The 25,353-nt window shown below is 41.4% G+C and overlaps 2 protein-coding genes across 5 annotated transcripts in view; one reads left to right on the forward strand and one right to left on the reverse strand.

Annotated features, from left to right (window-relative positions):
• col28a1b (collagen, type XXVIII, alpha 1b) lies at window positions 1-18,796 on the forward strand. The gene is given in 36 exon segments (XM_088999363.1): window positions 1-172; window positions 430-560; window positions 1,450-2,018; window positions 2,361-2,381; window positions 2,481-2,540; window positions 3,702-3,755; window positions 3,837-3,881; window positions 3,951-3,977; window positions 4,058-4,102; window positions 4,185-4,229; window positions 5,747-5,800; window positions 7,567-7,576; window positions 7,579-7,634; window positions 7,708-7,776; window positions 8,046-8,114; window positions 9,939-10,007; window positions 10,652-10,720; window positions 10,801-10,869; window positions 11,185-11,253; window positions 11,367-11,438; window positions 11,515-11,583; window positions 11,707-11,778; window positions 11,866-11,934; window positions 12,201-12,269; window positions 12,345-12,413; window positions 12,481-12,549; window positions 12,603-12,671; window positions 12,773-12,841; window positions 12,913-12,981; window positions 13,065-13,145; window positions 13,679-13,714; window positions 14,202-14,238; window positions 14,306-14,860; window positions 15,106-15,290; window positions 17,056-17,275; window positions 18,392-18,796. Coding segments are annotated over 35 exon segments (3,510 nt in total). The 5' UTR covers window positions 1-172; window position 430; the 3' UTR covers window positions 18,562-18,796.
• ngly2 (N-glycanase 2) overlaps window positions 14,529-25,353 on the reverse strand; it is a 15,378-nt gene continuing 4,553 nt past the window's right edge. For 2 of the 4 annotated variants that reach the window (XM_088999357.1, XM_088999356.1), the window contains 9 exons: window positions 25,144-25,304; window positions 23,259-23,399; window positions 22,881-23,002; window positions 21,868-22,036; window positions 21,400-21,545; window positions 21,192-21,307; window positions 21,009-21,135; window positions 20,702-20,835; window positions 18,941-19,503 (listed from right to left, as the gene is read on the reverse strand). In XM_088999357.1, coding sequence (XP_088855483.1) covers window positions 19,378-19,503; window positions 20,702-20,835; window positions 21,009-21,135; window positions 21,192-21,307; window positions 21,400-21,545; window positions 21,868-22,036; window positions 22,881-23,002; window positions 23,259-23,399; window positions 25,144-25,304 — 1,242 coding nt within the window. In that variant the 3' untranslated portion in view covers window positions 18,941-19,377. The other 2 variants (XM_088999359.1, XM_088999358.1) reach the window with 2 other exon arrangements.

Here is a 25,353-nt window from a genome sequence, read left to right on the forward strand (position 1 = left end):
CACGCACGCACGCACACACAAACACGCACACACACACACGCACGCACACACTCAAACAAAAGGACACAACAGTTTTACCCCACAGTCAGTCTGTGTTGGGTTTGCCAAGACGGGATGCCCCGAAAGGACCCCAGCTGAGCAAAGAGCAACAAGTGGCCCAATGACATTTTGGGTAAATCTTTCAACATTTGTGAAACATTTTTTGTTTGTTTTCTGCATTGACATAAGAAAAAAATCACAACTATTTGCTTCATTGGATTTTTTTACTATAGCGGTATTGAGGCTGATGTTTAGCATATTATGCATACAAAGCATGGCATGTCAGGAGAATACAGTATATTCATATTTTCATGTGTTTTTGGTCTGTGTAGTTGGTTATTGACATGATCTGAAGGCAATCTTGTTTAAATAATCTGATTTATGGGTTAGAATGGAGGTGTTCAAGTTGAGAGGACTGTCATGGATCCTCCTCCTGCTATGGTCTCGGCCACTCTGGACAACCGCACAGAGGCGCAACGGACGCAGGAATAACTACAAGCTGTATGAGGATGGACCAAATGGTAAGGTTAAAAATGATTCATTGATTAGTGAGTGAGTAGGTAAATTGACTGGGTTTATCAGTTAGGAAGAAATTGATGTTCATAGAAGATATCAAATCACTGGTCCTCAACTGCTGGTTTGTGGTCTATCCTGAAACTGGCTCTTGAGATGTCACCTTTACACAACTTCATGTGTTTGTAGGGTTGTCCAATTTGGGTTGTGATTTTTATGAAATCGTGACAAAATAGTATTTGATGTTTTTTTTGGAAAATGGATTGCTTACAAAACCTCTATGGGGGTGTCATCAAAGACACATGTATGTTCGGTTGAGATGTTTACAATACCGATGTTCCATTCTTTAATTGACAATATTAACTTGTCTTGTATTTTTACCCAAAACGTGTTGGGTTGGGAAGATGATAATTTTTTCTGCTATGATTTATCAAAGTGAAACAGTTTTTCTGGTGTTTCGAAAAAAGTTCTTATGACTTCAATATGGCGCCGCGAGAGTGGATACCTCTGCAGCAGCTCCTGTATTTTGTTTTTCAACTTATTTTCCTTCCCTTTTCCTTTTATGACTTTGCTCTTGTGAAATGTACATTTCTACACAGCGAGACTAATAAAGGTTGCTCTAATCTAATTAAATCTAATTTAAAATGTATATATATATATATATATATATATATATATATATATATATATATATATATGTGTGTGTGTGTGTGTGTGTGTGTGTGTGTGTGTGTGTGTGTGTGTGTGTGTTTTTCAAATATTCCAATTTAGAATGTCGTACATTTTAAATATTTTTTTGTGGTATCAACATTTGCTGAACTGATCAAAAAGAAATATAAAGTTCTTTTTAATCAGTGAAAACACATCCAATGGCCTTTGTGGTGCATTTACCGGCAGGTGGTCGCCCATGCTCCTTGGAAGTGGTCTTCATCCTGGACAGCTCCGAAAGTGCCAAGATCAGCCTGTTTGAGAAACAGAAGGCGTTCGTGCTGGGCTTCAGTACGCGTCTGTCCATGCTGCAGGTCGCCGGTTGGACGCTGAGTGTGCGATTGGCGGCCTTGCAGTACAGCAGCTCCGTGTCTCTGGAGCAGCACTTTTCGGCCTGGACCAACCTGGATGCCTTCCACGATCGAGTCAGCATCATGAACTACATCGGCCATGGTACATACACGACCTACGCGATCGGAAATGCAACGGAGCTGCTGGTGAAGGAGACCCCCGACGACAGCGTCCGTGTGGCCGTGTTGATGACGGACGGCGCGGACCACCCGCGGAACCCTGACGTGTTGGTGGCCGCCACCAAGGCCAAGGAACACGGCGTGAAGATGTTTGCGGTGGGGCTATCGCATATCGCCCGGCAGGGGGTCAACAGTGCCAAATTGAGGGCCGTTGCCAGCGCGCCGGCTCAACAGTTTGTGCAAAGTCTTCAAGACCCTTGGCTGGAGCAGCGGCTGCTTAAAGAGATGGTGAGAAGAGTTGTGTGGATATCTTTGCATGACAATATATCCTTTGAGGTTTTTGAAAATATGTGCTCATCAAAACCCCAAACTACGGCAGATGTTTTAAAAAACACAGCAAAGACTCAACTTGTCTTTTATGAACACACATTTTTAAAGTTTTGAAAACTATTTATGGAAGAATAAAACTTGTCTATCCCGCTGAAAAATTAAAGTGGTATCTTTCGCTCATGTCGCAACTCCACCTTAGCTCTTTATGCTGCATTTTTAAGACACTAACTCCATTTTGTTGCCCTGCTCTGTTTTCTCACTCCCTTCAGTCGCCTTAATCGGTTCTTGTTTTTCTTCCAGGGCTCAGTCGTATTACAAGAGGTACGTGTTCCTGTTTTGGGTGACTTATCACTTGAATGAATGTCAACTACAACATCATCAACAATCATTTTGATTCATTTCTCATGTTCTTATTATTAGTGTCCTGAAACACAGATGTGTTTGTGTGGAGTTGGACAGCCAGGTCCACCAGGTGATCAGGTGAGATTTTTATCGATCCATCTATCCATTCATCCATCCATCCATCCGATCACAGACCGACCGACCTACCTACCTACCTACCTACCTACCGACCTACCTACCTACCTACCTACCTACCTACCTACCTACCTACCTACCTACCTACCTACCTACCTACCTACCTACCCACCCACCCACTTAACTAACCTAACTTTCCTAACCTACCTACCTGCCCACCCACCCACCTACCTACCTACTTAACCCACCTAAATAACTTACCTAACCTACCCACCTACCTACCTACTTAACCTACCTATCTAACTAACTTACCTGCCTTTCCTAACCTACCTACCTACTTACCCATCCACATACCTACAACATACCTACCTACTTAACCTACCTACCTAACTAACTTACCTAACCTACCTACACACCCACCTACCTACCTAACTTACCTAACCTACTTACCTACTCACCCACCCACCTACCTACCTACCTAACCTACCCACCTACCTAACTACTGAACATACCTACATAACTAACTAACTTACCTAACCTACCTACCCACCTACCTACCTACTTAACCTGCCTAACTAATTAACTTACCTAACCTACCCACCCACCTACATACTTAACCGACCTACCTAACTTACCTAACCTAACTACCTACCAATCGTACCTACCTACCTCCATACCTACCTAACTAGCCTACCTACCTACCTCCCTGGCCTACCTACATACCTACTGCACCTACCTAATCTATTCGACCTATCTACCTACCTACTGTACCTCCATACCTACCTACCTAACCTACCTACTGTACCTACCGAACCTAACCTACCAAACTACCTACCTACTGTACCAACCTACCTTGTTAACCCATATTTACTGTGCCAGAACAGTCTGACTACAGTAAAGTCTCGTTATATCGATATCGGATATATCGATAGTCCCGGTTATATCGATACTATTTCTATGCGCGCACGGAGAAAATTACATGCAAACAGGGTCGGGATATATCGATAGTCCCGGTTATATCGATATTTTTCGGACTCCCTTGAATATCGATATAACGAGACTTTACTGTACTTATTTTCACATCCCTCATATCTTCTAGATGGAACTTGAATGCATTTAACCAGTAGTCAGCGAAAGTTTTAACATCAACGCGTTTCAATTCAGGGTCGAAAAGGAGATCAAGGTTTTCGAGGGATGCCAGGTCCCAAAGGAGCAAGGGTACGCCACCAGATATTTCAGTGAAATTATTTCAAAAGCCAATCTGCGGATGTTTATGGATTTTTTTTATCACCATTTAAGGGGGAACCCGGTGGGCACGGTCAACCAGGAAGTGATGGCCATGAAGTAAGCGTCATCTCATTTCACACTGTTGATTTGAGGTGAGTATTTTAATTGTGAAGGACTATCTTGCAGGGACGTCCGGGTTTCAAGGGTAGCAAGGTGGGTGTCTGATTTAATCAAGAGTGACTTCATGACAGGACTGATGGTATAGGATACATATAAATGGTCCATTTTTTCAGGGAGACAGAGGAGAATGTGGAGCACCCGGTGTGAAAGGTGGCCCTGTATGTTACAGACTAATGTTATAATTTCGATTAGAAACGCTCAATTAGCACCCTTGATTATTAATTCTGTACCATTTTTTAGGGTTTTCAAGGGCCTGCCGGACCACAAGGACCAAAAGGCAAACAGGTGAAGTATTCAGATGTAATAAAATTATATAAATGTCATTCAATTCAATATGAACTCTGCGCTCTCGCTCTCTCTCTTTCTCTTATCTCCCCAAACAAATATGAAATGAATAAGAATAGAGTCTGACTTTTCTAGAGAAAATTTATGCTCTAGTTACAATTAAATTTGATTAAAATTCAAATATCCGCAACTCAGTTTTTCTTTATTTAAATTGAGTTTTTTTTTGTTTTTTGTTTAAATATTTCATATATTTTGCACTTCTCATACATTGACGGAACACTTTGAGTCACTCGACCCCGCCCCCCCACCCCCACCCACACGCGCTCTCTCGCATACTCTTCTTTGTACTATTATGTTAGTATAAAATCATATGGCAACATATTCTCCCAGGCATTCTTTTTGCAACAAAACGTGGACATCAAAGTGTAACCGTACAACAGGAGTGGAAGCGAAATTTGTCTGTATTCACCTCTGCACTCATGGAATGTGAGTATCGGCTTCTGCCTAATCCTCATCCCAAAGCAGGGAATCCAAACTCGCAGGATATTTTTCTTGGACTTTGTGTGGCGGGATTAGCGGAGCGACCTGGACACTGGCTTGTCCGAATAAAAAGTATTTTGTCCTGGAAAGTTATAGAACATGAAAGACTGAGACGGTGACTTTGATCTACACTGACTGTGTTTGAAAATGAAGTCACTTCTTCTTTTCCTTTCGGCTTTTCCCTTCAGGGGTCACCAGAGCGAATCAGTGTTTTCCATCTAACCCGGTTTTGTGCATCCTCTTCCCTCACACCAGTTAAAACAGATAAAACTCCTCTTACGTCTTCCTCTCAGTCTCCTGCCTGGCAGTTCAAGGCTCAGCATCGTTCTCCCGATATAGTCACTTCCACTCCTCTGGACATGTCCAAACCATCTCAGTCTGGCTTCTCTGACTTTCTCTCCAAAGCCTCTAATATGAGTTGTCCCTCTAATGTACTCATTCCTGATCCTATCCAACCTGGTCACTTCCAAAGAAAACCCTCAACATCTTCATCTCTGCCACCTCCAGCTCAGCTTCCTGTCTTTTCTTCAGTGGCACTGTCTCCAGTCCAAAAATCATGGCTGGTCTCACCACCGTTTTATACACTTTTCCTTTCATCCGAGCTGAAACCCTTCTATCACACATCACACCTGACATTTTTCTGCAGCCGTTCCAGCCTGCCTGGACTCGCTTCTTCACCTCATTTCCACACTCTCCATTGCTCTGGACAAGTACTTAAAATCTTCCACCTTCTTTATTTCTTCTCCCTGTGGCATCACGCTTGCACTTGGATCCCTCTCATTCACACACATATATTCCGTCTTGCTGCGACTGATCTTCATTCCTCTCCTTTCCAGGGCATATCTCCACATCTCTAGTTTCTCCGCCACCTGTTCCCTGTTCTCGCTACAGATCACAATGTCATCTGCAAACATAAGTGACATTATTGGTAAAATATAATTTCAATGTTGCATTAAGATATGAAATGTCTTCTGCAGGGTGAGATTGGACCACCTGGAGACATTGGACCTGAGGGCCCGACCGGACAAAAAGTAATTTTTAGCATATCTAACCATTCAATTTTTGGAACTGGGTCCATGCCCTTGGAATTGAAATTCGGTTAACATGTCTACCATGAGCAGACATAATAAAAAGTATCAAGAGGCAATCCAAGACAACACACATAAAGTTGAACATTTTCGTTCACAGCTGACATTTGGGCTCAGTCTTCGGGCCCCTATTTTTTTAATTCAGCCCACAAAGCTGCCTTCATTGAGCAATATATTTGGTGGGATATTTATCATGAGTAGACCCACAAAAGGTTTGCTGTTTTAGTTTGAAGTAGACATTTGGGGCCAGTTGTGGACCCAAGATTTGCATTTAATTTTTTCTCAGCGACATTAGTCAATTTCAATTTGCAATATAAAATTCAGAAGGGATGTCTATCATGTTCAGACTCACAAAAAAAGTCTCAAGAAGCCATGTTTGAAAACATATGTTTTCCATTTTGGTTATTGTGGCTAATTTAAGGTATTTTTGCCACTTTCTAGGGATCCTTTAAAAATCGACTTTGATCTAAGTAAAGTTGTAAAATGTCAAGAAAAGAAAGCAAGAATTATGATCAAATATTTGGAGGCATTGTAATGGTTATTTTCCCACAAAATATGCATGGAGCACTGGACTTGATCGTGTCATTGCTTGGTGTGTCACACAATCACACGCATACAGTAAACGACCTTTGACGAACGGACCCTCGGGTCGAGCTCCCCCCAACATTCGGACAAAGATGTCTTTACGACGAGGGAATATGAATCGATTTATAGCACATGAGATCATTTCAGGCATGGAATTCAAAGTAGAATTCACAAAGGATTATTCACAAAGACTTCTCTTTGGTGCTGAAATGGAGGTTGCCACTTGTTTTCATTTGACGATTTGGCCAACGATACTTGGAATTCTCATTGAAAGGACAACCGGCACCATTTTTTTGTTTCCTAAGTGACATCAGAAAAACGTTTTATAGAATCTAAAATACCCAAAACACGCAGGCTGATATTTGTAGTCAAAAGAAAAACACCAATAAAAATGACTTAAAGTGTCCAAAAACGACTTCAAAATGAAACCGGAAATGGCGAGTTTCAGAAAGTGCCACCCCCTTGTTCGTGACGTCACGCCAAGACGACTTGCCTTTCTCGAGAATCAAAACAATGGCTTCAGATTCGGAGAAGATGCTTTCTTGTTACTCATCCAGTTATGAATATGATTCAAATAGTTCTGAAGAGGAAAGCATAAATGTTTGTAATCGATTAAAGGAGTCCTCCCATATCAATTCGAGCCGTCAATGACAGCAATGTAGCACCCAGAAAATGCAGATGGCGCCCAAGCTCTGTTGGAAATGGGCTGATTTGTCTGCTGGGAATTTATATCAGCGAATATCAAATAGCTGTCTCGGTGCAACACACAACGATTCACCATCGTGTTATTTATGTGTTTTCCTTCTAATTTCGCCATCAACACAAAGTTTTCAGACCAAACAAAGTACCACAAAATGCATTGTGTGTCGCTTTCTCGGTCAGGGGCGTTCCTTTAGTGGCGTCACGTGGGGATCGTCATCAACTCGAAAACAAGACTTCCTGAATATTCAGCGCGAGTCTTAAAATGTAAAATATAGCTATATGCGGTGGAATCTTTGTAAAACACGCTCAGTAGAAGTCATTTGAAGTGATTTTACAAATTATGGACACAACTTGTCCGGTGGCGTCGGTTGTCCTTTAAAGTCATTTCACATTTATTAATTCGTGTTTATTTTGGTTGACAGGGAGACAGAGGACAAGTGGGAATGCTGGACCACCGGGGGATTTTGGGATTGGTTTTCCAGGAGCCAAGGTTGCGTAATTTATCATCATTTAGATGAACAATCGTGTAAAATGTACTTTCATTTCAAACGGTTTGTTTTCAGGGAGAAAAAGGCAACCAGGGAAGACCTGGACAAGCTGGTCTAGTTGGTGTTGGAGAACCGGGACTACCGGTAGGCATTAACATAATGTTCGTGTGTTGTTTTCTGTTTTTCTGAGACATGTTGAATTTTATCAGCGGTTTGTCTTTTATCGTAAATGATGCTTGATTTTTTTTGTCCCTCATGAACTATTTTATTTTTTTAATCAACTCAGTTTGGAGTGTGCATTTGTTTTCTTTGTGGCAAATAGGAGACATTTTACTTCAGTTACATTAAGATGCACACATACATTACAATATATATACATTATTATACACATACATTATGCTCTTTTCTTTCAGGGTCCTGTAGGACCACCCGGAATTCGAGGCAACCCGGGACCTCCTGGAGAGGGCTTGGCAGGACCCAAGGTGGGTCACAACAGAATACGTATAATGTAAAAAAAATGGTTGAATTTCCTCTAGCGGTATCTCACTGAATTCAAAGTTTGTATCATGTGACAGTAGTACATTTTTAAGTGCAGTTTATTTGTCTTTAACTTTTGAGTACAAGTATTTTTTTTTATCTTTTGGAACTCTCTTTTTAAATACAGTAAAGTCTTGTTATATCGATATTCAAGGGAGTCCGAAAAAATATCGATATAACCGGGACTATCGATATATCCGACCCTGTTTGCATGTAATTTTCTCTGTGCGTGCATAGAAATAGTATCGATATAACCGGGACTATCGATATATCCGATATCGATATAACGAGACTTTACTGTATATAGGACATTGTAATACAGTGGGACCTTGGCTTACGCACTTAATTGGTTCCCAGACAGAGTGTGTAAAGGGAAAAGTGTGTATCACAAAAATTAATTTCCCATAGGAAACCATTAAAATTAGAATAATCAGTTCCCAGTACTCCATAAAATATAATTTTCAACTAAATAAGCCTTTAAAGTACAAACAATATACCTTATTCTATGTATAAATGTGCTATTGTATTGTAATGAAAGAAATACAGTGCACTGTAAAATAAAGTTGTTTTATTTACCTTTGTGATGGTCGTTGATGGCTTGATGGAATGGAGTGGCAGGTCAGAGAGAATTGCTGTTTGAAAGGAGTCACATTCCATAAGGACTGTAATTAAATAAATAAACTGTACGTAGTCGTCTTATTTACCTTTGTGATGGTCGTTGATGGCTTGATGGAATGGGGTTCAGACTTCTCTTCCTGTGTTATGAAAGTCCGGTTAGGCATCTTTTTCCAAAAAAGGCCGGTCTAATCTGCATTAAATAGTTGCTGAGGAACATAGCCTTCTTCTTTCACCATTTCGAGGAACGATCCCTTAATAAACGGCCAATAAATGGCGAACTTCCAGGTTGTCAGAGTGAATTAGCCGTGCTTTCTCGGATATAATTGCTTTATTCACGCTGTCGCCGGCTAGCTGCTTTTCGTTAATCCAAATTAACAGAAGTTTTTCAACCTCTTCTATTGCCCCAGCCCGTTGCTTTGACAAGATGGAACACCTTTAGCAACACACGCAACTTAGCATATTGGTACTGGGCTGTTAAGTCAGACAAACGCACACCTTGTTCGTGTTTCTCAATGATCCCCTTCTTCTCCTCGACTGTAATTTTGCATTGTGTCTTCTTTGGCTGAACACGAGCCTGTGGTGGGGTCTTTTTCGGTCCTATAACAGCAAAACTATCCATTATAAATCCTTGAAGACGATCGACGTGTGCATTCAAGAGAAAGGGGGTGTGGAAAGGTAGGCCGGCTGGGGCGCTGTTCGGTCGTGTGCTTTGGTGTTCTTGTCATGGTGGGGTGGCGCTCCATGTGTATCCCGAAAAGTAGTGCATATGTCAAGGTTTGATTTTAATAAATGTAACGTTCGTAAAAAGAAAACTCGGTAAGGCAAGGTGTTCGTAAACCGAGGCCCCACTGTATATATCGATGAAAAGGTTTCTTCAGCCGTCATCCGTACTTCTTTGAAGGTGTCGGATGTTTCGCTTCTCATCCAAGAGTCTTCGTCAGTGAACTAAAATTTGCCGGTAGAGCAGGCACCTATCATAGCAGAGGTCTGGCACCGCCACCTCTGGACAGTAGGGATATATATATATATATATATATATATATATATATATATATATATATATATATATATATATGATACACTGTAAGTGTATTTAAGTAGTTTTGTACTATGGCTAGTATCGTCTTTATTTTTGTGCTGACATTCTACAGGGAGATCGAGGATTTGAAGGACCCCGGGGCAATCATGGGCTACCTGGCATCGGGTTCAAAGGTGACAAGGTAAAAGAATCTGTTTTGCAACTTGGTGACATGTCTGGCATGTAAACTATGTTGCAGTTTGTCAATTGCAACACTGCTACAATGTAGTTTTTTATATTTTGTTCACAATACAGTTGACATTCAAAACTCGTGATTTCACTAATTTGTGGAATTTTTTAAAATATTTTTTGATTAGATTTTTTTCAAAAAGATTTTTCAGTTATTTTCTGCCTGAAAGTAATGCTAGCTTAATGCTAATGCAATGCAAAACACTATAGATGGGCAAACAAATTGCATTCATACTATTGTGGTACAACACTGAGTATCATACCTCTGAAGATGGAGGTTACAGATTCGCTTTGGCGACCCCTTGAAGGGAAAAGCCGAAAGGAAAAGAACATTAGGGAATGAAAAAGTGTATATAAGATGTTTACGTAGTTTATTAAGCAGGAAACTGTTGAAAGGAAGGGAAAGGAAGAAACGGTAAAACTATTTTATTAATAGTTTATTTAATAGTTTATTAATAGTTTATTACATGGTTGCTTTGTACTGTATACTGTTTCACCAATTGTGGCGGATCTCCGAACAGTTTCCCTTTGAAAAACAAATGTCCACTGTGGCTTTGCATTTAATGATCATTTGACAGATTTTTTTTTTATTCTCAGGGGATTGTCGGCCCACCTGGCTTTCCAGGCCCAGTTGGAGCTTCTGGTGTTGGACTCCAAGGAGAAAAGGTAACCCCCCCCTAAAACCCGAAGGAAATATCATTCAAAAAATATGAAGTTGAATACAGTGTCTCTTTTCTTTCCTTCAGGGTGATCAAGGCCCACCTGGACCTCCAGGCCTCAGAGGAGGTCCAGGCGTGGGATTTGCGGGTCCTAAGGTAATGTAGTGGGAGGTGTCCGTTTCCTACTGTTAATCCTGATGGGCATTTCAGCTATTTAGCATTTTGATTGTGTCAAAATTGCTCTGTATATGTTCACACACAATTATGCAAATGATATAAATTCATCCCGTCCATCAAACCAGTCAGACTGGTTGGGTTACCAATGGCAATGCGAAGCATCATGTGGTGCATTATCAAGGGAAATTGTTAGACGTAATGGCAAATAACTGTATGGTTGCCATCAACGTTTCTGCTATTGATCTTGGACACAGTGTGTCTTGATTTGATTACATTTGTTTGTGCTAAATTTAGGGAAATCAGGGATTTCCTGGAATACCAGGACCACCTGGGGAGAGAGGTGTAGGAGTGCCTGGCCCAAAGGTTAGTTCCCACAAACTCACATCATAAAATGTCATCAATAATGTTCAAAACTATTTATATTTTAATTACTGTTTGGCATTTGACCACGTGTGACTTTTGAGTTTATTCCTCAGGGGGACGTAGGGGCTGAGGGACTCCCAGGCGTACCCGGTCAGCCGGGAGAAGACGGAAACCCGGGACTAAAGGTACCGCCACTGCACTGTTTGTACCAACATTACAAAACATGTTCCACGAAAGAAGTAAAGGATTTCTCAACGCTAGGGTGACATCGGGTTTCCAGGGCCCAGGGGACTAGATGGCAATCCCGGTAAAGGTGCCCCTGGAGAGAAGGTGAAGCTTTTGATTTTATCGGAGACCCTTTGACCATGCCATCACATATACTTTGTGATGAAAAACTCTACAATCTCTATTGTTTGTCATCATTTCAACAAAGTTCATGCGGTCTTTTGCCAGGGAGTCAGAGGGGACCGAGGGTCCAGAGGTCAGCCAGGTCCTCTTGGTCCTGTGGGACCAGCAGGAGCCAAGGTAAGGACGATGACTTTCGAAAGTTATTTTGAGCAATTTGCGACTAGGAACTGTGACTTCCCAAGTTCGTTGCGTTTTTGTATTTAGGGGGATCCGGGATTTATCGGGCCACCCGGTGCACCTGGACAACCTGGGAGAGGACTACCTGGTGCAAAGGTGAGAACGTGGGGCACCTTTGACTCAAAAATGTGAAATGTGTTTGTATTTCTAAAACTAATTTCCCCACTGAAATGAATGGAAAGGCCATTAATCTGTTCCAAGACTTTCAAAACCACCAACATTTTTGTAATAGTGTTTTCAATTTGAAAGATAATACTGTATAGTATTGCTGTACAGTATTATTTAAATTGTGGCTATCGGAAGTTTTATGTCCCGTTGTATGAAACTTGTTTGAACTACAATACCTGTTGTTTTCTGTTCAGGGAGATCCAGGTCCACAAGGTCTCGCTGGAGCTATGGGAGAACCTGGGCGGGGTATAACTGGACCCAAGGTAAATTGATCATTGTAGTCCTTACATTCCTGGCCAATGAAGATTATTCAAGATTATTCTGATTCTGTTTTGAAGGGTGACAGAGGGCCTCCGGGGTCTTCAGGGTTTCCTGGAGGTAAAGGTGAAGGTGTTCCGGGCCCTCCGGTGAGTAACACAGTGCAGCATCAGTATTAAGTCTTTGTACAAACTCATGCAAAACGCTCGGTCTCAGGGTGCGCCGGGACATCCTGGATTGCCAGGAGAGAGCGGAGCAGATGGTGTTGGCCTACCGGGGGCAAAGGTAAGGTATGGCAAGGTATTTCTATTAGAATATAATTAATTACTTGAATCTAGGGAGACCGAGGCTTGCCTGGGCTTTCTGGACCTGTAGGACTACCGGGGATTGGACTCCAAGGGCCAAAGGTAGTTAGACCCAGAATTGTTTTATTTTTTTGAAGGTTACACGTGAATCCAGAGGTAGAAACATGTTCACTGTAACCTGAATCTTTGCTTAATCCCTGTAGGGTTCCATTGGCATGATAGGACCAACAGGTCCACAAGGATCCGCAGGAGAGGGCATCCAAGGGCAAAAGGTAAACCAAAAACCAGCTGATTCCACTTTCCTTCCTGTTAGTCAGGTGTAAACATCATAATTTATTTCTAGGGGGAGCCTGGATTTCAGGGGATCCCTGGCTCCAGGGGTCCTGCTGGAGTTGGACTACAGGGTGATAAGGTGTCCTTCTGACTTCTAGTTATCTTTTGTTTACATCTTTGTGTTAGGGGATTGACACGATGGATGTTACCTTTTTGTCTCAGGGTGACCGAGGGTCTGCTGGTGAGAAAGGAAAGAAGGGTGACAGAGGGGCAACTGGAGAACCAGGACTTATTGGACCATTGGTACGTGACCTTGTGGTTCTACTAATTCTGAACAGATGGTTCTTAAGGCAGCAGATTCCATTTATTTTCTTTGGGAAGCCATTTTGCCAGCGCACTGCATCAAGTTTGTACCATATGTAAGTCGAGGGTCTTGATCTGCCCTGAAGGACTCTTTCTAGTTGCCCGGTACACCTTACCAGGGTAGGTAATTGCAAAGAATTCATTTAAGATGATACAATTGCACAATATGTAATGTAATGTAAATTTCTCCACTGTGAGACTAATAAAGGCAAATCCAATCCAAATCCAATCCAATATTTTCCTTTTGGTTATGACAAAGCAATAGTAGAAATGTAGACGAGTAAATTGAGATCATCGTTTCGTGTGTGTGTGTGTGTGTGTGTGTGTGTGTGTGTGGTGGGGGTTTCTGATTTCTTTTTTCCACAACAGTGCGATTCAGCAAGGATCTTGAAGGAATTGAGCTTTTATCTAACTTTTGACTGACATTACACTGTGAAACAGTATTTGCTCACATACTCCATTTTAAATCACAGGGTAGAGTCGGACAAAAAGGAGAACCTGGACTTAGGGTAGGTCTTTCCTCTGTGCTCTGAACACTGTCCGACTGACTGTAAGATGTTGTTTTTTTCCCTCAGTGCTACTTAAGGTTGCCACTGAATCAAAATTGGTCAACATTGTACGATCAATTGGCAGTGGTTCAAAAATTACTTACAGTAGTTCACAACATTCTTTATTTGTGTCCTATCATGATGATCAGACATACCAGAGTCAAATGCTAATGCTTTCCAACTCATTGAGAAGTGCTACCGCCCTGAAAAACGGGCATTTCAAACCAAACTGCCCTACTTCCTGTGAATCTTCAAACATGGCTTATATTTTTGGAGGTCTCCTCATGGTAGACAGGCCCATCAAATGTGATGCATGGTTAAACTTGAATTTCGGACTGAAGAAAATTGCATGTGGTCCAAACAAGATAATTTATTTGATTTGAAGAAACACGTAACCATAATTTCTGTATAATGTGGCCATTTTCAACCCAAATGTTGCATTTTGCAGAGGGAAGAAGTCCTCAAAATCGTGCAATCCATGTGCAGTAAGTAAAAATATTGAGAAGCACTTGCTCCATTTTCCTGGTTTGTTCATTCAGTCTTTCATCCCAGATTGTGGAGTAACATGCCGGCAGAGCCCCCTGGAGTTGGTATTTGTCATCGACAGCTCGGAGAGTGTTGGACCTGACAACTTCGAGGTAGTCAAGGATTTTGTGAGCGGCCTGGTGGATCAAGCATCAGTGAGCCGAGAAACTACCCGAGTGGGCGTGGTGCTCTACAGCCACATCAACGTGGTGGTAGTCAGCCTCAGCCAGGATGCATCTCGAGATCAGGTGAAGGCAGCGGTGCGCTCGATGACATACATGGGAGAAGGCACGTTCACGGGCAGCGCCATCCACCGGGCTAACAGGCTCTTCCGGATAGCTCGGCCAGGAGTCAGAAAGGTGGCCGTGGTTATCACTGATGGCCAGGCTGACAAGAGGGACTCTGTTAGTCTTGAGAGTGTGGTAAGGGAGGCCCAAGTGGGTGACATCGAGATGTTTGTGATCGGGGTGGTGAACACCAGCGACCACTTTTTTAGAGAGTTCAAGAAGGAGTTGGACCTCATGGCTTCAGAACCAGATGCTGACCACATGTTCCTCATAGACGACTTCAAAATGCTACCAGGTGATTGTACTGTCATTTGTTGTTAAAGGTCGCTCGCTGGGTAGGACGTTGACTTAGTGGTTAGCAGGTATGCCTCAGAATTCTGAAGTTTGAATCTCTGGCTTTTATGTTTGGAGTTACATGTTCTCCCTTTGCCTCTGTACTCAAGATTCTTGCCGCATCCTAAATACATTCATGTGTTGCGATCGGGTTCAGTTCCCCGCAACCCTAATCAGAGACACTATTGAAACCGATGATCATTTCAGCCCTGGAGAAGAAACTCCTCAGCCATATCTGTGAAGACAGTAGTAGCGTTCTCTTTCGCTACATCCCCAACGGTGGATTTCCTCCGAGACTTCCCGAGGCCTCCGGTAGTGATAATAGGCTATCTCCCCAAACCAGGACTGACATGCCCACCTTTTCGGGAGACTCCCGCAGGACTCAAATTACGGTAAGGACAACTAATTGATCCATTTCCAATAGGTACCATAATAATGAGCTTTTGACAGTTTCAGCTTTTATGCTAAGTCATCCAAATTGACAACAATGTGTTGCCCCGCTACACACACACACACACACACACACGCACACACCCACGCACACATACACACACCAACATAATATAATCGTAAACACATTATCACATTATCCATATGTCAAGTATCAAAGCTTCAATGACAATTGGGTGGAGACTCCAGTAAGAGTTTGCCCATGAAGGCCATCTTAAAATGGAAATGAACCTGAAAAATTGTACTTTCAAGCCAAAATGGCAGACTTCCTGTCAGGTTTTGGGTAAGCTTCTTGAGACTACCCATGATAGACATACTTGAGCAAATCGATGAAAAGATTTCTTCAGCTGTCATCTGTACTTCTTTGAAGGTGTTGGACGTTTCGCTTCTTATCCAAAATGCTTCTTCAGCGAGCTAAAGTCTTGCTGGTAGTTTCGGCCCTATATCTATCCCAACTGTCCAGATGTGGCGGTGCCGGACTCTGCTATGATTGGTCCCTGCTCTCAGGTTGGGGGAAGCAGAGGACTACTCCCTGCGGCTCCACTGATTACTTCTATTGTCCTGACTGACGACTGGCCTGATTGCCCTGGTATCACCTCATCAGCATAACTAAGCCTATGTTGCCTAAGCAGTCTATTGTACAAACGATCCAAACTGAACCTCACACCACCATGGCGATTAAGTGAAGGATTTTGCTGTTTTATGAAAATCGCTTCTTTTACTCCCCTTTCAAACCATTTTCTTTCGCTAAGATTTTAACCTCATTGTCGTCAAATGAGTGGCCACTAGCTTTTAGGTGCATAGGTACTGCTGATTGAGGCCCACTAGTATTATCCCTGCGATGTTGATCAAGTCTTTTTTTGAGAATTTGTTGAGTCTCCCCAATGTACTGCTCTTTACAATTTTCATTCCAACAATGTATTGAATAAACTACGTTACTTTGTTTTTCATTTGGCAGCCTATCTTTTGGATGCACTAATTTTTGCCTGAAAGTGTTTATCGGTTTGAAATAAGTAGGAATTTCATGTTGCCAAAGGACTCTGTAGTTTTTCAGAAACTCCTGCAATGTAAGGTACTGCTACCCCTCTCCTTTTTGTATCTTCAGAATTTTTGGTTTCATTCCCTATTCTTTCCTTTTGACATTTGTTAAAAAACCACTGAGGGTACCCACAGTTTGTGAGTGCTCTCCTGATTTGGTTTTGACTCCTTTTCTCTACCTAAGTAATCAGTGGAGCCGCAGGGAGTAGTCCTCTGCTCCCCCAACCTGAGAACAGGGACCAAACATAGCAGAGTCCGGCACCGCCACGTCTGGACAGTAGGGATATATATAGGGCCAAAACTACCAGCAAGACATTAGTTCACGGAAGAAGCATCTTGGATAAGAAGCGAAATATCTGACACCTTCAAAGAAGTACAGATGACGGCTGTAGAAACCTTTTCATCGATGGACCACTCCTGTACGACTAAGAGCTTACACAGACATACTTGAGCAAATATCATGTTGCCAAGTCAAACAGGCTTTCACAGCTGAGTTTTTAAAACAGTTCTGTGGCCGCAATTGAGAAACTTTGTTCTTGAGACCAACCTCGTGTTACAGGAAAAGTCTTTGCTCATTGATTTGTTGTTGTCCTTTCTCGCTCATGGTTGACTTTTGCTCGAAGAATGCTAAGCTAATTTTGTATTATTTTGATGTTTTCTCTTGGACAGCCACGCCCGCCACCATATTACACTGACAGACAAACGACCACCCCGAGACCAAAAATGGAAGACTGGAGTTCAACGGTAGCGCAGAGACTTCCGTTCCTTGACAGACAATCTTTAAGACCGGACGGCAGGGCCCCCTTTCGGCACACGTTCAAGGCACGGATCAACGAGCCAACCACTCCCACCGTTAAAATGTCAGTAGGAGCTCCTCAAATCACCCCAGGTGAGTGTTGGCGGTTTTTACAATTTGAATACAAATAAAATGAATGTTGTTGTAAAATGTGGTGAAAATACATTATCGTACTATTGTATGATGATTTCATACTTGATAAAATGTGCTTTTTACCTCTGTTTAAATGTTATTTTTGTTTTCTCTTAATTTTAATTGATCCCTTTCTAATTTGATAAGATAGTTATTGTCAAAATGAAATACAGTGATATCTTGGCTTATGAACTTAATTTGTTCCCAGACAGAGTGTGTAAGGCGAAAAGTGTTTCCCCAAAATTAATTTCCCATAGGAAACCATTAAAATGAGAATAATCCGATCCCAGGTCCCCATAAAACATAATTTTCTACTTTATAATTTTCTAAGCCCTAAAACTACACAAAATATACCTTATTTTATGTATAATAAATGTGCTATGGTATCATAATTAAAGAAATAAACTGTACAGTATAATAAAGTCGTTTTATTTACCCTTGTGATGGTCGTTGATGGCTTGATGGAATGGAGTGCCCGGTTTTCTCAGCATTAAACACTTGATGAGGAACGTAACCTTCTTCTTTGACCATCTTGAGGAATGATCCTTTGTCGTTGCTTTCTCTGTGATAATTATATCTAGTTCCTCATCAATTGTGTTCTGTTTAGCTGGGTTGATAGCTTTTTGCATCAAGTGTACAGATGGCTTCTGTGGGTTGTTTGTGGAGCCTGATTGATGGGATATTTAAACCTTGCAGTCTCCACTCTGTCTTTGAACTATCAAAGTTGAAACTCTCTCACTGTCGTCTGCCTGTCTCTTTAATGTTTAAAGCACCCCCCTCACTGCTGCGTTCTTGACAATTCACGTGGCTTTAACCGAAGACTGGGGGCAGGGAATAGAGGACAAAAACAGTCGGCTGCCATTTTGTTGGTAGAAGAACGGGCCCGTTCGCGAACGACACATTACTCATTGAGGCAGCTCCGTGTGTATCCCGAAAAACATTCGTATGCCAAGGTAAAATTTTCATAAATGTAAAGTTTGTAAGCCAAGGGGTTCGTAAACTGAGGTATCACTGTATATTGAAACAGTTTTACTATGATTAAAACAGCTTTTTTCTGGTTTCTTTTCACACCATTAGAGCTCTGCCACACCCCGTTGGATCCGGGTCCGTGTCGAGACTACGTGGTGCGCTGGTACTATGACTCTGAGGCCAATGCCTGTGCGCAGTTCTGGTTTGGGGGTTGCCATGGCAACGGCAACCAGTTTGACAACGAGAGAAGATGCAAACAAACCTGCGTGCGAGTGTAACCTCAACTACATATAATGTATAGGTCCTTACGATCATCAACATCTAAATCATGTTCTTGGTAAAGGTGCTCCCATTTTCAAAAATGATTACATATGACGTTTGAATGGTGACAAAGGAGGATTAAAAAATATAACAGTGATGTTACTTACCTTATGTACTTGAACACTTTAAAAGAACTAACTTTTTTCTCAATTGCTATTTTTTTTAAACATTTCTTTCAATGTATTGACATAAATAAAACATATTTTTGAATCACTCTTCTTGCTCTTTTTTATTTACAGTACTAATTTATAGGGTGTGCAACAGATTCCAAATTGCAGTTAAATCATGAGTTGACCAAAAAGGGAACTTGACATTTTAATTAATTTATTTTCATCTAGTATTAAATTTTGCCACTATATCAAATTGAATTGTGAACAAACACAAAACCTAAAAAAATATGGCTATGCATAAGATTGCAATTACAGTAAAGTCTCGTTATATCGATATCGGTTATATCGATAGTACTGCTTATTACGATACTATTTCTATGAACGCAAAGAGAAAATTTACAAGCCGCAGTATCGGATATACCGATAGTGCGGTTATATCGATATTTTTTCCGACTCCCGAGAATATCCATATAACGAGACTTTACTGTACTTTTTAATTGAAAATTGTAAAATTAAATTCATCATAGATATATACAATGTGCACACATAGGTTAATTATGAACTTTTTTTTTTAATTAAACACAACAATAACGACATATTACAGCCACTACGGCCATGAGATGAATGAATTATTTTAATTTTGACAGAGCAAATTTTTGGTCTTCATTTGTAAAAGACGAGGAATGATGACATGACGATGTAACCTGGCTGCTGAGTTGGATCCGGATCCTTCCCGTTGAACAGACCGAAATACTGAATTGTGTTGGACGCCTGACCGCTAACATCCAACTGCAAAGAGCACGCACGCACACCCGCAATCACATTTTAATTGAAAAGTGTCATGATCTGGTTGGCGACCAACGGGCGGCGCTGTCGGCCCCGCCTGCAGCCTTGCAGCTGCTGGTCGTTTGGCGGACTTTTACTCTTGTTTTTCTTTTGATACTTTGTATTTTTTCCTGTTCAGATGATTTTGATATTTTACATTTTGTTCCTGCTGACTTTATTTGAATACAATTTGTCGAACACAACCTCCTGCTCCCTCCTGCCTGCTTTTTGGGATCCACAACCGCCATCACCACCTTGCAAACCGTGACAAAAAGAGACCCTACCGTAAAATGTATACAAGAAGTCACTGTGGGTACGATGGCAAATAAATAGTTTCTTGTACATAAATACCAAAAAAGAAAATATATTGCCATGGGTGGAAGAGGCATTAAAAATAAAACAATTCAAGTATTTATGACAGAAATTCCTTGTTTAATTTAAAAAAAAAAAAAAGCTATGATATTGATTTTGAAGTCATCCACATCTCTGTCATAAAATTTAAAATCTATATTTTTAAGTTAACTTATTCGGGAATCTAAAAGCATGGTGCGGAGCGCCATTTCCGAATTTGTTTGGATTTTGTGTTTTCCTGTGGGAGTGCAGATAAAGCGCTGATCAGACCTCTGGCAATATTTTTCCCTTCCAGGAAGGGGGCAACATTTGTCTTTTGTCCATGTTAGCGCTTTGTTACAGCTTCAACTGTTGTTAAAGCGCTATATAAATAAATATGTATGTATTGTATTTTGTACAATCTTTCAAGCAGTTTATGTAGTCCTAACCCTCAATATTCTGTGGGTCCTGGAATTTGAGTGAAAATGACAAAACCCCTGGCATTGGAGTGGTCACATATTTGCACATCGTCTGGAAGTGAATGAGTTACTTATGTTTTGTGCACAATTGTCATTCATTTTGCAACAATTACATTGTAATTGTTACATATTTAGATACATTTTTATGTTTTAAAAAACATTCACATCTGAATTTTGGGGCAGCTTGGAACGGATTAGGGCATTTACATGGAAAACGTGTCTCGATTTACACAATTTCCTGATGAAGAAATTTCTTCCAGAACCAACTAATTTAATAAGTAGAGCTACCACTGTAAATGAATCTGTCAGTGCCTAGCGAGGGACATCCATTGTATTTGAAAAGGGATTTGTACCTGTGCGGTGACGTCGAGCCTCCAGGGGTCCACCTGCAGCCCGTCACACCAGCCGCCGCGGCCATAAAGCCACGTGCCGTGTTCATTGGGCACGGCGCCTTCCTTCACGCGCTCAGTGCAGCCCAGTGCTGAGCCTGCTCAAATACACACAGACTACTATTATGAAATGGCACCTTCTATTTAGATTATTTTTTCCTTCACATAATTACCCTAATAACATTTGACTTCATTATATTTCAGATGTTTTGCTTTTATTTTCTTAACACCGAGTAAAATGACATGAGAATGCATCAATCGCACAACACACCTGCGGTGTCGAAGGATCGCGTGTTGTTGTGAACGCCGTTGACCAGGAAGTGATGCGAAGTGACGCAGAACTCTCCGCATCCATTTTCGTCGCTGCCGTGCCCTGTGATGACAGCGTAGAGCTCCATCTGCGGGGCCGCACGCTGTCAGAACTGTCCGCCATTTTGTCGATGACGCATCATACCTTTTTGGCGGAGGCGGGCACAGGAAACTTGATTGGCGGGTAGCGCTGGTTGTAAGTCTTGTCAAAAGTCCCGCCGTTGTACAATGACATCATTCGGAAAGGCCGCAGCTTTTCTCCTGACAGATCGATTGGAGTTTCAACCCCAAGAATCGTGTTCCCGTCATTCACTACGAAATTGCAAGTTGTCTTGAACCACATGCAGTCCTACTTGTCAGGTTAGCGACGCTAAACCTCAGGTTGAGGGAAACCATCCAAGGCATGGCCCACGGAGCCGTTTTGATGGTAAAGCGACAAACGCCGGCGTCCAGCACCGGAAGAAGCGGAGACACGTCTGTCTCCCAGCGGCCGATTCTTCTGCAAATTACACAATTCATCACACTATGAGGGATGGTCGATTTTTTTCAAGACAAAATTACATGATTTTCAATCAAATGCCAGATTAAATAAATAGACAGAGATAGCTAGCTGTATAGCTAGCTAAATAGATAGAGAGGTAGCTAGATAACTAGATAGCCACACAGACGGACGGACAGACAGACAGACAGACAGACAGACAGACAGACAGACAGATAGATAGATAGATAGATAGATAGATAGATAGATAGATAGATAGATAGATAGATAAAAAAAGTGTTGTTTTTTTTTTTTTTGGGGGGGGGGTGTCTAGCAACCCCACCTTCGGAAAGCGGTGATCCAGCGTCCCAGCTCGACCTGACAATACGGTCCGAGGCGATCGCAACACACGAACAGTTGCACCGTATGATCCCACTGAGGACACGACGCATCTCTGCTGCCGGGACACGAGAACGACGCATCCAACATCAGCGTGTCAAACGTCGACACGTCTGCGCACACACAAACAACCGTACCGTACAGTTCAACTTTCGACTTTCATTTGTTCTCGAGAGTAAGCTTGTAACTTGTGAATTGGGGCCCACCAGTATCACCTGGTGAGTGTTTCATTCATCCATTCATTCCTCTATTTGTCTATTTATTTATTTACCTACCTATCTTCTTCTTTTCCTTTGGGCTTTTCCCTTTAAGGGGTCGCCACAGCAAATCAGTGTCCTCCATCTTCAGAGGTTTGATTCGTATGTTTGTTTTGGCCAAGCTTTTACGTCAGATGCCCTTCCTGACACAGCCCTCTGTATTTATTCGGGCTTGGGACCGGCACAAGAAGACACTGGCTTATGTCCCCTTGTGGCTACAGAACAAGCAACTCGATGAACTTAAATAAAGATGAAGATGCTCAGTAAAAGGCTCCCAAACAAAAAATGGTCATCGGCACAGCAGCACTCCCTGACAAGTATTTCGCTTAAATACAGTAAAGTCTCGTTATATCGATATCGGATATATCGATAGTCCCGGTTATATCGATACTATTTCTATGCACGCACGGAGAAAATTACATGCAAACATGGTCGGATATATCGATAGTCCCGGTTATATCGATATTTTTTCGGACTCCCTTGAATATCGATATAACGAGACTTTACTGTATATGCAAATGATCCATCCATTTATTTATTTATTTATAATTATATATTTTTTATTTTTATAATTTCGTTTATTATCTTTTTTTATTCAATAATTATACAAATATTTATAATTGTATGTGTGTTTCATTCAATTGATGTCTCGACGAACAACACACCTCAGTGGGCAATTTATAAAGAAAAAGAGCGCCACCTGCTGGCATATTGACATCAGCCACGGCCCCTTTGTCCCCTTGCATTTGCACTTTATCAAAGACGGAGACCACAGTTGCGGGTGATTCCAGTTTCAGCTGCAGAGCTGTGGAGAAGTCAAACCTGAATACAAACATACACACAAAATTGATATATGACACTATTGCTGATATTATTTTGGAATTTAACATTTTAATTTATCAAAATGTGTTGTCTTGCTCCTGTAACGGGTTTAGTCAGCAAATTTGAGTTCAAGGCATCTCTATTGGTCACGCCTCTCTCTCTTTGACATGGCAACAATTCATACACAACATGCCAGGATTGAGTCAATTCAGATTGCGATCAGGCCCATTTAGTGACCCCCCCCCCCCTCACTCACCACTGTGCTTGCCAGTTGAGGAAGCTGAAGGAAGGGTAGAGGAACCAACCAAATTCGGCTAGCGCCCCCTGTTGGTCAATGCCGAAGAAGAAATTGGGAGACTGCGTGGTTTGGAAGGAAACGCTTACTGGCAAACCTAATCTGTCAAAAAAAAAAAAACATGTTTGTATTATTGGGACTTGGGACGATAATAATAATAATAAACAATTTTTGTTGGAATATGCAATGTGGAATTCGTGACTTGTTTAACTCATTCACAAATTTATTCGGGAATTGAAAATATGACGTACAGCGCAATTCCCAAATTAGTTCGGGTTTTGTTTTTCCTTGCTTGGGTGCCCTTCAAGTGCTGGACAAACCTCTGGCAATGTTTTCCCTTCCACAAGGGAGCAGCATTTCCCCTTTTTTCCATGTTAGCGCTTTGTTCCATCTTCAGCTGTTGTTAAAGCGCTTTATAAACCAATATGTATGTATTGCATTGTATTTTCGACAGTTGCCCTCATTTCATTTTAACTTAGGAATTAACTCTTGTTTTCTGATGAAAAAAGAGAGTCTGAGGTTTCTTATGCTGCATTGAATGTTTATGTAGTCCTAAAACTCAATATCCTGTGGGTCCTGGAATTCGATTGACAATGTCAAAAACCCTGGCACTCATGTAGACACATTTTTTGCACATCATCTGGCAGTGAATGAGTTAAATAAAAATACATACCTCATAAGCAAACGGGACACCCCAAAAAAGTGTAATTTGTCTGCATAAAATTACCAATGATTAAAAAAAAATTAAAAAAATAAAACTTAACTCGTTCATTGCCAGACAATGCGCAAAAATGTGTCCACTCCAGTGCCAGGGTTTTTGTCATTTTCACTCAAATTGCAGTACCCACAGAATATTGAGTTTTATGACTACATAAACATTTAATACTGGGTTAGAAACTTTAGACTCTCTCCTAAAAAAAAGAGTTAATTGTTAGGTCATATGGCTCTATAGTTATCTGAGCTTGAAATGGGGGTGGCTGAACAATAATAATAATAATACATTACATTTTAAGCGCCTTTCAAAGCTCTCAAGGACACTTTGGAGACTTTACAGTCACAGACAAGCATAGGTACTATAATAAATAAAATAAAATCACAAATGGTATGCATTAAATAAAATACAATTATAAAATGCAAATGCCGCAAAAACATTGCGAGAGGTCTGACCACAGCTTGATCCCCCCCACCACCGTCCCACAAGAAAAAACAAAACCCGAACAAATTCGGGAATAGCGCTCCACGTCATGCTTTTCAATTTCCAAATAAATTCGGGAATGGCAGTGAACGAGTTAATTCAACTCAAACTATGACTTTTTAAATCTTAAGAGATAGTAATCATTTTTTCAGAAAAAAAATTTTTTTTTAAATTGGAAAAACAAACGACTGATGTAAGGATAGAATGGGAATGATTGTTGCTTTTTGACTTTTGGGTACTTTTTTGTCCAATTTTAGAGGTGTTGGACTTGGGGCGTTTTAGTATAATTGTATTGGGTATTGGATTCGATGAGCCTTTTTTAGTCTCACAATGGAGAGATTTACATTTCACAGCAGCAAAATGATGAACGTAAGAGGAAAGGAAGAAGTAGAAAAATAAAATACAGGACCTGCTCTCAAGGCAGCCACTCGGGCAGTGCAGATCTTGAAGTCAAAACGACAAAAACAACAATAGTTGTACCTCCATAGTACCTAGTAGGTACTACCTACTAGTAGCGTTTTTCATCAGCATTATTCTGTCTGAATAACCTTCATGTGCATCCGCTATTGATGATATCAAACTTTTTCGACAAGGCATTAAAATGTCATCTCCATGGTGTTGGATTTAAGGGCTTTAATGCGGCGATGAAACCTGAGACTGCGGGTGACGGCTGGTTGGATGTGAACCATCGCTGCGGGCAGGGCGAGTGCTGTCAGGCATTCCGTGTCCACGCAGTTCATGTCCTGGATGGCGTTTCCTGCCAGGGCGTAAACCAACACGCCAGATGCGTTGGACTTGACCATGTTTTGGACCTGTGGCAAGATTACAAGGCTCACTTTCCGTCACAGACACACTGGAGAA

Source organism: Hippocampus bargibanti, linkage group LG06, assembly GCF_051943395.1.
Source record: "Hippocampus bargibanti isolate YZ-2025 linkage group LG06, ASM5194339v1, whole genome shotgun sequence".
NCBI classification, from domain to species: domain Eukaryota; kingdom Metazoa; phylum Chordata; class Actinopteri; order Syngnathiformes; family Syngnathidae; genus Hippocampus; species Hippocampus bargibanti.